General features: G+C 36.9%; 1 protein-coding gene across 5 annotated transcripts in view; it reads right to left on the reverse strand.

Annotated features, from left to right (window-relative positions):
* Positions 1-276: 276 nt before the first annotated feature.
* LOC307145277 (NACHT, LRR and PYD domains-containing protein 3-like) overlaps positions 277-13844 on the reverse strand; it is a 16747-nt gene continuing 3179 nt past the window's right edge. For 2 of the 5 annotated variants that reach the window (XM_079848269.1, XM_079848268.1), the window contains 7 exons: positions 12598-12723; positions 10319-12046; positions 9030-9101; positions 8416-8589; positions 3601-3774; positions 1531-1981; positions 277-523 (listed from right to left, as the gene is read on the reverse strand). In XM_079848269.1, coding sequence (XP_079704395.1) covers positions 1969-1981; positions 3601-3774; positions 8416-8589; positions 9030-9101; positions 10319-12046; positions 12598-12723 — 2287 coding nt within the window. In that variant the 3' untranslated portion in view covers positions 277-523; positions 1531-1968. Of the gene's footprint in view, positions 524-1530; positions 1982-3591; positions 3775-8415; positions 8590-9029; positions 9102-10318; positions 12047-12241; positions 12338-12597; positions 12724-13844 lie in introns of those variants that run through there. The other 3 variants (XM_079848267.1, XM_079848266.1, XM_079848265.1) reach the window with 3 other exon arrangements.

Below are 13844 nucleotides of genomic sequence, written 5' to 3' on the forward strand. Positions count from 1 at the left end.
GAAAAAGAGAAAGGGCCGGCTGATTAACACCTGTATTTATTGGAGGTGATTGCAAGCGGGGCGTGGTTAATTTGATATACCGTCTCCTAACAGATCATCCTTAGCGAGGCTGACCCATACTTTGGCGTGTTGACTTCATTCACAGAACCTAGGTTACCTGCGTAACCCTTCGTTATTCTGAAATATATTAAAGCAATAGGAGTATACTGGAGAATTTAAAGTAATGGGTTTAAAATAATATAACATTTAAATATATATAGTCTTTTTTTAATTTTTATAATCTCTTCCATTATTTTGTTTAAGTTGTTAATTTCCAAATGATTATTAGTGCTTCACACTCCAGTCCAGTTGGTGGCGGTAATGCACCGAAAGTTGGTTTGCCAACCGCCATAAAACTCCATTCGAAGAAGAAGAAGAAGAAGAAGAAGAAGAAGAATATAAAAAGTAGAGGAACACTAAAGAAAAAGAAACATGAAAACGCATCATATGACCCCTTTAATACATTAATACACATGTAATGTTCCTTATTAGCTTGTTTAAAGGATATTAGAGAATGGATGGACAAGAACTTTCTCCAATTAAATGAAAATAAAATGGAGGTTATCCTGTTTGGCTCCAAAACTCAAATTAACAAATACAGTGCTTTTCTAAACAACTCGCAGTTAAAAAGTAACTCTTATGTTAAAAACCTAGGGGTCATTTTTGACTGTGATATGAAGTTTGACAAACAAATAAATTCTGTAGTTAGGGCCAGCTTTTATCAACTAAAGTGTCTTCGTAAGTTGAAGCATATTTTGACTTTTAATGATTTAGAGATAGTAATTCATGCTCTGATATCCACAAGACTCGATTACTGTAATGCATTGTATGCTGGAATTTGCCAATCATCGATTTCACGATTGCAGATTGTCCAAAACGCTGCTGCTCGGTTCCTTACTGGGACAAAAAAGAGGGAACATATTGCACCTATCCAGGCCTCTCTTCATTGGCTCCCTGTTAAACAGAGAATTGATTTTAAGGTTTTAACTTATGTGTTCAAAGCTCTAAATGGACTCGCCCCTAGTTATATATCTGAACTTTTAAGTTCATATTCTCCTCAGAGATCACTTAAATCGTCATCTAAGTTATTATTAAACGTTCCAAAAACCCGTCTGAAAACAAAGGGTGATAGGTCTTTCTCAGTTTACGCTCCAAAACTATGGAATACACTTCAATTAGAGCTTCCCCTACATTAAAAGTTTTTAAAACATCGATTAAAACGTACCTCTTTGCACAAGCTTATTAAAATGTGCCGAAAAGCTGTATGCATTTTTGAAATGGTCATGTAATTGCACTTTTTTGTGCCGTTACTAGGCTTTTGTCCTTACTCTTATTTTTATCTTTTATGTGTTTTTGGTTTGAATTATTTGATATGCTATGTTTTAACTGTATGTGCATCTGTGTTGAGATTGTGAAGCACTTTGGTCAACATTCATGTTGTTTTAAGGTGCTATAGAAATAAACTTGACCTTGACCTTGACCTTGTAATGCAACCATTATTAAAAACATGACGTATAAACTCAAGCTTCCATTGTTTTCCAAAAGTGAGCTTGAACTGTTTCTTCTTCTTCTCATAATTATGAAAAATGAATATTTCATCAGTCTTTGTCTCCCTCTGCTGGTACAACACAAACACAGAGATATTCAGGCTCTTTATTTACTCTGTGACAAAACTCAGAGCTTTTTGAGTTACTGTGCGTTTATACACATAAAATGATTAATCTATGAATTAGAAACTGTAATTTGCTGTGAAATAAAAGGTGTTTCACTGCCGCCTCATCAGGTCTGTCAGAGGATCGCTGAAATCTAAATGAAGTCTTCATTTATAACAGTGAAGTCACTGTATCTTCAGTCTCTGTTGATTCTGTTGACTGAGTCTCTGTAGTGGATCCTTATTCACCATCAGATGATCAGCACAAGATCACAGTGTCATCTAAAAGTCCTAAAATAAAACACACACACAGTCACATATGCAGTATGAGATATTACATCTGTCACATCTTTTCATAAGAAAACTAACTAGATCATCTATATTAATTCATTCTCAAGCATGATCATATCGCTTCTATCTGATGCTCAAAGTCACTTTACAAAATCAAAAGCACATGAAAGGTCACTTTCACACACCGGACAGCTGATCCAGAACCAGCAGAAATGACCATTACACTCACTACACATTTAATATCAGTTAATAACAACCCAGATCTCAGATTATCACAACACATAAGGCGTCTTTACACACAAACCAAATCTGAAGCGGCATAAAATCACAAAATGTGCATTTACACAGAATGTTTATTGCTTCTCTGATGCCGAGAACATAAATGCATTTACACAGGAATTAGTTATTAAAATCACGGGAAATAATACTTTGAACATTACTATTTTAAAACTACAGTTTTAACAAAGTGTTACAAAATGAATTTAAAAGTAATTAAATATTAAAGAAATAAAACAAATACAGAATTTCAGATTTCCTCTGTGTGATATAGCGATCTCACGCTCTGATGTTTGTCATAATTCTGTGGTACTGAGAGCTATTTTATATTTCTTAATAAAACTATTCCAGATGGAACAAATGCTACAAATATATTATGAATTATTACACCGGGTCGATCACCGCAGGATTTATTCATGTTTTTCAAAGAGCCAGAAAGAACAATTCTGCTGTCGTCAGCGTGTGTGTGTGTGTGTGTGTGTGTGTGTGTGTGAAATATCGTCCTCAAGAAGATGATTTCTGGAATATAATATCACACAGTGACGGCGAATAAGCATTTAGCGTATCTGAGAGAAATGTAGAAGCGCGTTGATCTGCCAGTCTCTTCAGAGGAAGATTACAAACGGCGAAAGCCAATTGATTACACACGTCGACTCTGTTATTCTGGTGGTTTCTTCACGATGTGAGTACAGGACACTTTTACTTTATTGTCTCTTGTTGGCTGACATTTTTTAATTTGGCTAAAACAATATGGATTATGGCCGATATGTTTAGTCTTCCGCTTCTTGATTCTCGCGCCGCGCGTTTGGTTGTCATGACAATGGCGTAGTTTAGAGCGACACAAGATCGCGTTCATTTACACTGAACAAAACAATATCAGAGTCATCTTTGACACTAGGGCTGAGGCGGGTCAGACCCGGCATATTTTAAGTCTGCTTTCATGCGGCATTGTGTCTTTCCACAGAACTTTGAGCAGACACAGAGCCGCTTTAGAGCAGCCTTAACTCGCTGTGTAAAGATGTCTATAGAGACAGTTAAAGGGGAAAAGCTGAAAATAACATTAATATTATTTTCACAATCAGTCACAACAGTATGAGCAGAATTACACTCATATTAAACACAGTTTAAAGTTCAGAGACCTACAGAAACTGAAGCTGAATTTAAGACTCATTATCTGATGATCTCAGACAAAATATTCACACACACACACACACACACACACACACACACACACACACAGTGTTACTGAACCTGATACAATTTATTTATATTTCTAGTGAGTAAATCAGACATTTGAACTTTAAATAAAAATATTATGATGAAAATCGTTAAACTATTCTTACCACATTGTCTCCAGTTTATAATGTGGATCATCCCTCAGATCCTTTAACAGCTTCACTCCTGAGTCTCCTAGATTATTATATGACAGATCCAGTTCTCTCAGGTGTGAGGGGTTTGATCTCAGAGCTGAAGCCAGAGCAGCACAACCTTCATCTGTCACACCACACCTCATCAACCTGTAGAGAACAATGACACACATTAAGCCTATATCCAGAGATAAACATGACACTTAAAAAATAACATAATCCTGTCAATATGAAATATATACAAATACTCATTAGTTCACATTGTGAAAATTCATCAGTTAGGATTAGGGGATTGATTATAGAGTTTGTAGAGTATAAAAATCATTATTTCTATGGAAAGTCCCCATAAAACATGTAAACCCAACGTGTGTGTGTGTGTGTGTGTGTGTGTGCGTGCTTAATGTATTTGTAAACATTTTAAGGAATGTGTGACTTGGAGCCAATTTCTGTGAGGAATCGATCAACATTTACGATGTCGTTCTAGTCATAGATATACATTTGTAATGATGTCCGATTCGTGAATGAATCATTTGAGTCGGTTCATTGCCGTGAATAGGAGAAACCCGTTAATAAAATGGGAAACGTCTCGGTTACGTATGTAACCCTCGTTCCCTGAGTAGGGAACGGAGACGTTACGTCGGATGACGACGAATGGGAACTGGAGGATTTTACAGCGGACAGTGAAAGTCCTACCAGATCATTCAACACAATCTGTATTTTCCCTTTAACAGTAGAAATGTTTATATACATTCACTATAAATGCATATATATATGATCATCATTTTCTTATACAAATGTCATAAAAATCGGTTGCGTAGATCACACATCTACGTCCCTTCAGGACACTGAGAATAAAGATGGATGGTTGATGGATGTCCCAAACACTTCAACATAAATCAAACATATACAATACAGTAGCCTAGTTTGAACCAGTGTACATTATTTACATTTACGCTTTTATCCAAAGCGACTAACATTGCATTTCAAGATACACATTTACATTCCTATCAGTTCTTGCTTTCCCTGGGAATCGAACTCATGACCTTGGCGTTGCAAGCGCCAACACTCTACTGTTTGAGCTACAGGAAAGATTCCTTAACTTTTAAAATTAATTTTACACTCCTATGGCCAACTTTCTTTATTAAAAAATGGTAACACTTTATAATGGGCTAAGGTTTCATTGTGTTAGCATTAGTTAACATGAACCAACAATTAATGAACAATATTCTACAGCATTTATTAATCTTAGTTAATGTTAAGCTCAACATTTTATAAGACATTTTTAAGATCCAAAGTTGTATCTGTTAGCATGCACTGTGAACTAACATGAACACTAATATTTTATTAACTAACATTAATAAAGGCTATTGCTCTCTGTTAGTTCATGTTAGTTAATGCATTAACAAATGAGACCTTATTGTAAAGTGTTAAAAAAATTTATACAATTAAAATAAAATACCTAAATAATGCAAACAACTCATTGGATAACATTGGGCTGCATATAAAGAAACAAAATGCATGTGCCATGGAGAAATAAACTGGACTCGCCTCCACACAGACAAGGACATTATTTTAATCAAACCATATTGTTGATGAAAATAATACGAGAACAAAAAAATGCTAGTTATTAATAACGCATCAATGTTTTTGCTAAATAAAGTAAACATTTTAACTAGTAAAGTAATAGTAAACCTCTTTAATATCAGGCTTACTGTGCCAGATGACATCGTTGCTGTTTGAGCTGCGCGCGCTGAAGCGGAAGAGAACGAGCGATAAACTGAACCACTTTGCTAGAAGGTTAATCAACTCAACGGTTGCTGAAGAATGCAACGAAACCAAAGAATTGACAACATTTTATTACAATAGTGTTCTCATTATAATGGCATGTATATGACAGTCCCAATTATAGTTATAAATGCACAATGCTGTTTGAGCTGCGCACGCTAAAGATAAACATGATCCCACACACACACACACACACGTTTTCTCACTCACTCACTGTCCTACACACAATTACGTTATGACACGTTACACTATACAGAAGGTGTGTATACTCTAGTTGTTCCCGAGTTCTTGAAGGGATTCAGGACAAATCCATGCACATCTACAGATTTGAGGGCATACATCACTTGCCATTTTTCTTTTGCTGGATGTCTATTGTCTATTTGCATATCAATAAAAGATTTTTTTAATACAATGCACATTGAATTTGTCATTTCTACAACTTTTATAGCACTTCAATTGTAAAAATTGTGAGCCTGACATATTACATTTATTATCATTAGCACTCCATGTTCAAAGATTTACTAGCGCAGGGGTTTTCAAACTGTGGGTCGCAGATTGGGAAGAGGTGGGTCGCGCAGTCACTATTGGCTGCAGCTAAATTTACATTTCATGAATGACACACACACAAACAGTTTGCACGATACCAACGTTAAATAGAAATCGCTATGAGATCGCATTACACAGGAGAATTCAAATGTCACGAAAGGCGCTGCGTTTCCCAAAAGCATCGTATGCCTAAGTAGATCGTAAAACCGTTGCCACTTATGGTCTCTACGATCAGCTTAGCTCCCGATGCTTTTGGGAAATGCAGCGGAGACCTAAATCAGCCTTTCGTGACATTTGAATTATCCGGTGTAATGCGATCTCATGCAGAATGCAGAGCAGTGATTGGAGTAAACGAGTTTCTTCTTGTTAATAATGCGCACAGAACCGCTTAATGAACCGCGCCGCTCTGAGACCCTGAAATTGTTAACACAACATGTCGCAAGCGCGCGCTTCATGAAACAAATCGCACTGATTTCTCTGTCGTCTGTTCAACACAGCACTGTTGTCTTTCAGAGATATGGTCGTCGTAATAGTGCGTTGTTTGCGCAAAAAACGCAAAAAATATAGCCTATATATAAAAAGTATTTCACATGTACACACACGAGCACAAAAGTGTTTTCTGCACTGAACAACGCAATGAGTTTAAAAACACTCGCAGCATAAATATTAGTATTGAAATTCTAGGTCCTGGGCCTACTGTCAAATAAAATTAATAGTCTATTATATTTTTTATATTCTGATTTTTGTCATATCAAACCTTTGGTTATGATTAAGCTTACTTAATCTTTTTTCATTTCTTTAAATTTGTTATTTTATTTTATGTTATTTTATTTAATTGTTAATTATTTCAACAACCGTTAGGCTCTCAATTTTTGATAATGTGCCAAAAGTTTGTATTGCAATTAAACTTGTCATTCATACTATAACAAAAAAAAAACTGCTCCAAAGAGAACTAACGCCTCCCACCCCACATTCATGCTTTAAAATTATTTTATATTTTGGTGGGTCTTGAGATAGATTATTCTTGTCTAGGTGGGTCCTGGAATGGAAAAGTTTGGGAACCCCTGTACTAGCGGTCAGTTCATCTCTTATACGCTGCTGCCATCTAGTGGTTGTTAGTTGTAACTCTAAAAGTATGGGGAACTGCTTAATTAATGTCTGTTTAGTAATTCATATTTTATCCTTTATTTGCTTTCCAGAAGCCATATTTGAGCACACACACATACATGTAGATTCCTTTAAATGTTAAGGGGAAGATTAAAAAAGAGATTCAAGATAAAAAACGCATTCGAGACGGATTTGAATCCGATCGCTCAAACCACTTCAGGAGGAGGTCTGGGCCGCATTTCAGACCAAACTGGACAAGTGTAAATGCATCTGGTTGTTGAAACCACATATGGAAATTTTACTCCTCCCAAAAATGCTAAAAAAATAAGCGTGTGAGAGCGTGTGATAGGCTATATGTCATGTTATAGCCAGATATGACGCCGCTACTGCAACACGCATCACCGCAGACGAGCAGCTGAGCATCTGTTCATCAAGACAACGTTCAAACTATCGCAAATCAAAGTGAAAGTAAGTCGCAGACGCTTAACACACAATCATCATCATTAAAAGTAAAGAAATGAAATGATCTTCCAGGGCTGTTGCTGCTCTCTCTTATTGCGGTCTTTGATTCAGAAATTTTAGCTGATGATCAATAAAATGCAGCTCATATCTGTTGCTTTCGGTGACGTGCCCTCCATTAAATCTGCATATAGCGCGGGAACTGAAGATCGGATTTAAATCCGCTTTGCAAAAACACATTTATGTGACCAGGTGTAGATGGAGTCGTTTTGATAAATAGAGCAAACGCTTTACAAATATGAATTCTCTTACATCATATGAACAGACATAAAAATAATTTGATGAATCTGATGAATACTGAATGTTGTTTTAATAGCTTTACTTGTAATTAATGAAATAGTAGTTATTTCCCTGCACAGAATACGAGACAGAGCTCTTTATTAAATTCATATAAGGCAAAAGAATTACAGGAATAATGGATTCTAAACCTCAAATAAATGCCACAATCAAGACCTTGAAGCAGAACTGAGGGAGAAACACCCAGAAACTCCTCATATGTGCCGCTCACAAGTATAATAAGGGTTGTTCCTTACCATTAATGCTTGGAAACACACACACACATCTCCTTCCATTAATAATAATGGCCAGTGCAGTGGCTGGGATATACATAATCCTACCAACGTCCGTTAACATGATTTTTGGAATGATTTTACTGATCGCGAGAGGAAAAAATGAAGTTTTAGTCGCATAACATCGGTTAATGGAAACGCCGTTATTTCGCAACAGCTTTTTGTCGACATTTAGAAGAAGAAAAAAAATTTCAAATTTTTGCGTAAATCTGTAATGGAAACGCCCCTAGTGACAGTTTCATGTGAGAGTAACGTATGATCTTACCACAGTTTCTCCAGTTTACAGTGAGGATTCGCCAGTCCAGCAGAGAACAGCTTCACTCCTGAGTCTCCTAGATTATTATGTGACAGATGCAGATCTCTCAGGTGTGAGGGGTTTGATCTCAGAGCTGAAGCCAGAGCAGCACAACCTTCATATGTCACACCACAACTAGACAACCTGTAGAGAACAATGACACACTCTTCACTCTCTCAGAACAAAACAGAAATCTTAGCTTTTCTTGATTGAGATTATAATTTGTGCAATATCTCTTTTTTTAAACAATGAATTCAATATATCAGTAAATTTAACTGTTATTGTAAGAGATTATGTCTCTATGTGAGGGAGAAAGATTATATGAAACTGATCAAATGGAATACATTGAATACATTACATACATTAAATATAAATGTTTATATGCATACATTACAAATGCATATATTTGAATATAAATTTCTCACACATATATCATAAAAAATGGTTAAGTAGATCACAAATCAGGTCAGATTGGTAAGAGCTGAAGTGTGACTGATATTTTTTGTTAAACCATTAATTTATAATGTTTAAGTAAGAACTGTTATAATGTTTTAACAGTGATGCTTGTTCTCAGTGTTACTTACAGAGCGCATCTAGTTGCTGTAACCACAGGCGTCAGCTTCTGGAGAACTTCATCTGCAGTGTTCTGTTTGGCACTAATTGAAAATAAAAATGATTTAAAGTTAAAGTTAATTATTAATGCTAATAATAATAATAATAATAATAATTAATATCATAAGTAAATAATACATTATACCTTCCTAAATACCCTCAAATAATTGTTTTAATGAAACACTGCTTTATAAAGGACATGTGAAAAAGTGGTTTTATATCTATAACTGTAGAAGCCTCGTATTCAGCCGTCACTGATTAGTTTTTTTCTTCTTCTCGTTAGTGTTGCTGTGGCAGGGCTATTAGTCTGCATTTACACTACAACACTATTATGACACATCAGGTTTGTTTGTCCTGTCCGTTGCTATGGTTAACACCATGGAGACATTTAACTCCCGAGTTGGGCGGGGGGGGCAAGAAAAAAGTCTTTTTGTACCTGCATCAGCTAATTATTCGTAGAAATTAAGCACACGAGTTTGTTTGCTTGTTACTTGTTTATTTACATATTAATTTAATAATTTACTTGGTTTTATTGTCACAGGAAATGATGCGCACAAAATGTGAATCATTGTCCATCATTTTGCCAGCAACTGGTGATAAAGAAAAATGATGATGAGACATTAATCTAATTTATTTTCTTAATACTTCTCTTGTATAATAATAATATTAAAACTTCATTTAGGAAAAATACTTCCTATTAAATATCTTTATATTAACTGGCTTTTTTATGAATGCAATACAGTGAATGGCAGCCGTCTGTGTCTCCCAGTGTCTTACATTATTGTCAGTTTAGTGTTCAGTGATTCATTTACACAGAAACAAAAGATAACATGTATGCCTTCATCTCCGAATACATTATCTGTGTCTTACATTTCATAATGAACTCAGATAAACTCAGTGCCGACTCGTTTTCCATCAGTTCTTTTACATTAATTAGAATGTGTGCAAAGGATTGTGGGAGATTGAAGAACACGAAGGATAAACTTGATGCATCCTTCAAAATGAGCTGAATTAAAGACACACAATGAAGTCTGTCTTCAAAACATCCTTCAAACTGAGACGGCCTTCAGAGGCGCTTGATGACGTGGCAGTCGAGATATGCAGTCTTACTAGGACACAGCCACGGTTTGAGGAACACACGCAAATGATCTACAATATCCCAGAAATCAGTCTGTGCCCGTGATTTAAACACCTCTGATCTCTGAGTTTCTCTTTGTTCATAATGTTTTAGACTGTAATGATTGCACTCAGTGTTACTTACCGATCATCTCTGTATCCAATTAATCTCCTCAGGTTAAACTTCTGCAGTGTCTTCTCTGAGGACAACAACACAAACACTAAAGCTGACCACTGAGACGAGGAGAGTTTCACAGCACGTAATCCTCTAGAGCTCATATGAGGTTCAGCTTTGTTCACTAGAGAAAGATCACCCAGTTCATTCAGACAGTGAAACAGATTGATGTATTTATCTGGAGAGGGATTCTCACTGATCTTGTCTTTAATATAGTCAGCTGTTCTCTTATTGTTGTGAGAGCTGTTTGCTGTCTGTGTCTTCAGTTCTTGTAAGAGACTCTGGTTAGACTTCACTGACAGACCCAGAAGGAAACGAAGGAAAAGGTCCAGATGCCCATTTTTACTGTGTAAAGCCTCATCCACAGCTCTCTGATGGAGATCCGATAGGGAAACTGTGTCTCCATTAGTTGGTTTGGTAATCTGGTCAAACACATTGATGTTATTGTTGATAAAGGAGAGATGCACATATAGAGCTGCTAGATGTTCCTGAATGCTCAGATGAACAAAGCTGAAGACTTTCCCCTGACACAAGCCCAACTCCTCTCTGAAGATCTGAGTGCACAATCCTGAGTAAACTGATGCTTCTGCCTCATCAATGCCACACTCGCTCAGGTCTTCCTCATAGAAGATCAGGTTGCCTTTCACAAGCTGCAGATAAGCCAGTTTCCCCAGTTTGACAATCATGTCTTCATCTTTCACTTTCTTCTCATAGTCCTTCTCATGTTTGATGTTGGTCTGAATGAGCAGGAAATGTGTGTACATCTGAGTGAGAGTCTTGGGAATCTCTCCTCTCTCTGCTTCCCTCAACATCTCCTCTAGAACAGTGGCTGAGATCCAGCAGAACACTGGGATGTGGCACATAATAAAGAGGCTCCTCGAGGACTTCAGGTGTGAGATGATCCTGTGGGCCAGACTCTGATCACTGATTCTCTTCCTGAAGTATTCCTGCTTCTGTGTGTCACTGAAGCCTCGTACCTCTGTCACTCGATGGACACACTCAGAGGGGACGAGATCCGCTGCTGCTGGTCTGGAGGTGATCCAGATGAGAGACGAGGGAAGCAGATTCCCCTCAATGAGGTTCTTCAGCAGCTCGTCCACTGAGGCTGATTCAGATATATCACACAACCTCACATCGCTCTTAAAGTCCAGAGACAGACGACACTCATCCAGACCATCAAAGATGAACAACACTTTATACTCATCTCTGGATATGTCCATTTCTTTAGTTTCGGGGAAAAAGAAATGAAGAAGATCTGAAAGACTGAGTGTTTTGTCCTTCATCAAGTTGAGCTCTCTGAAAGCGAGTGGAAATATGAGCTGGACGTCCTGATTCTCTTTCCCTTCAGCCCAGTCCAGGATGAGCTTCTGCACAGAGACTGTTTTCCCAATGCCAGCGACTCCCTTTGTCAGCACAGTTCTGATGGGTTTGTCTTGTCCAGGTAAAGGTCTAAAGATGTCACTGCATTTGATCGGTGTGTCCTCTGTTTCTGCTCTCCTGGACTGTGTCTCGATCTGTCTCACCTCATGCTCATTATTGATCTCTCCACTTCCACTCTCTGTGATGTAGAGCTCTGTGTAGATCTCATTCAGGAGTGTTGGGTTTCCCTGCTTTGATATTCCCTCATACAAACACTCAAACTTCTGTCTCAGATTTGATCTCAATGTGTTGAGGACTTCAGCAGGATTAGAGTCATGGCTGTAAGATTAAAATACCACATTGTTACACAAGTCAGAGAAGTAAATTACAAAACTATTTATGGGACACAGAACGTGTCAGAAATCATTAGGTTTCTGAAATGTGTAAATCATTAATCATGTGTGTGAGTGATGTGTGATGTGAATTGCAGCACCTAAAATTAAACAACAACAACAACAAAGTCCTGAATTTTACCTGAAACCAGGAAACATGCTTTCATTAAAGTCTTGTGGTTGAATCACAGGCTTGGACACAGTTTTGTTTTTAACTGGTCTGGATGGAAGAGTTGAGCTTAAATCAGAATGAAGAGGGTAAAGAATCAGACTCACTGATATTGATGTAATTGTGTCATTAACTGAGCAACAGACCAACAGCTTTTACAGTGTGTGAATGTATTAACAATACAACACATAGAGCTTTACACAAGAGCACAATGATAATCATTAATAGACCGAAACCAGCAAGATTGTAACTCATTAAACTACTGTATATTAATAACAATTTCATACAAATAAAATACAATAAGCACATCTTTTATAGAAATGATATACCTGAGATCAGGCCGTTTGTCTCCACTCTTAAACTCTGGTGGCGGATTCATAGAGCGGTTACTCTTCATAGACACACAGCTGGACTCTGGTTTTAATCTCTTCTGCTGGACTGAACTGGGTTTAAAACTAAGTAAAATATAAAGAATACAGACTTATAAAAGACCACATAAATGTTGTGTACTTTTGCTTTAATGTCTGTAACTGTTTTGCACTGTTTCAAACTTTGATTACAATTTTTTTGAGAAATGAACTCACTGGTTTAAAAATGTTAAGCATGATTCAACAATTGTACCAAAGCGACTGAGAAAACCAGTAATATTAGGAATTAGGAATTCAAAGCAAACAAACTGAAATCAACTATAGAATTATAGAATGATTCAACAACCATGATCACATGACTCTTCTCAAAGGCACAATGGAGGACGAAGGCTCAACCGACTAAAGAGACCAATGTTTAGCTGAGCTTTAAAGATAAACCACCTTACTATACTCTAGTAACGCTACTCTTGCTATGAAACATCACTGTTCTGACCAGACACCGTGAAGCTTTCAACAAATCTGAACCCGTATTTATCAAGCCTCTGAGAATTACTCACAAGAACACTGCTAAGAATGGACTTAAGAGTAAAACAACTCTTGGCTCAAAGCTGTGCTTAGAAGTTAGTTATCAAGCATCTCAGTCGTAATTTAAGTGAAGTGTAGGACTAAATCTTAAGTGTCAGTCTTAGAGATGATTCACAACACTTTGCTGTGCCACAAACGGGATTTTGGATGATGACATAGGCATGGACCAATCAGTGAATAGATTTCCTTATTTAAGAATATGCTCAGATAAATTCCCATTGAATGGTGAAATTCCTAAGAGGAGTTTACATTCAAAACTAATAATCATTCAATAAATCATTTTCAAAAGAATACATTGTGATACTCATTGCAGGGCTGTACAGTTACGAAAAGATTGGTCTGTGCGATGAATAAATGTCCCACTGTAGCACGCGTGCGATACAGTTTTGTAAACTCCGTTACTTGTGTTTGTTTTCAGACATGATAACAGTCGTTTTATACTTGTGCTTATGCGATATCACGATTTTTGATCGTGGATGATTTAATGTCTCCACGATCTGCTTTTGAAGAAATATGGTAGTATCACATTCTATCAGCTGCAGTTCTGGCGCTCAGTCCCAATACTGTAAAACTCACATCACATGTTAACGCAGCGCTAGAGTTACACTTACAGGACTCTGCAC

Source organism: Squalius cephalus (genome assembly GCF_949319135.1).
Source record: "Squalius cephalus genome assembly, chromosome: 18".
NCBI classification, from domain to species: domain Eukaryota; kingdom Metazoa; phylum Chordata; class Actinopteri; order Cypriniformes; family Leuciscidae; genus Squalius; species Squalius cephalus.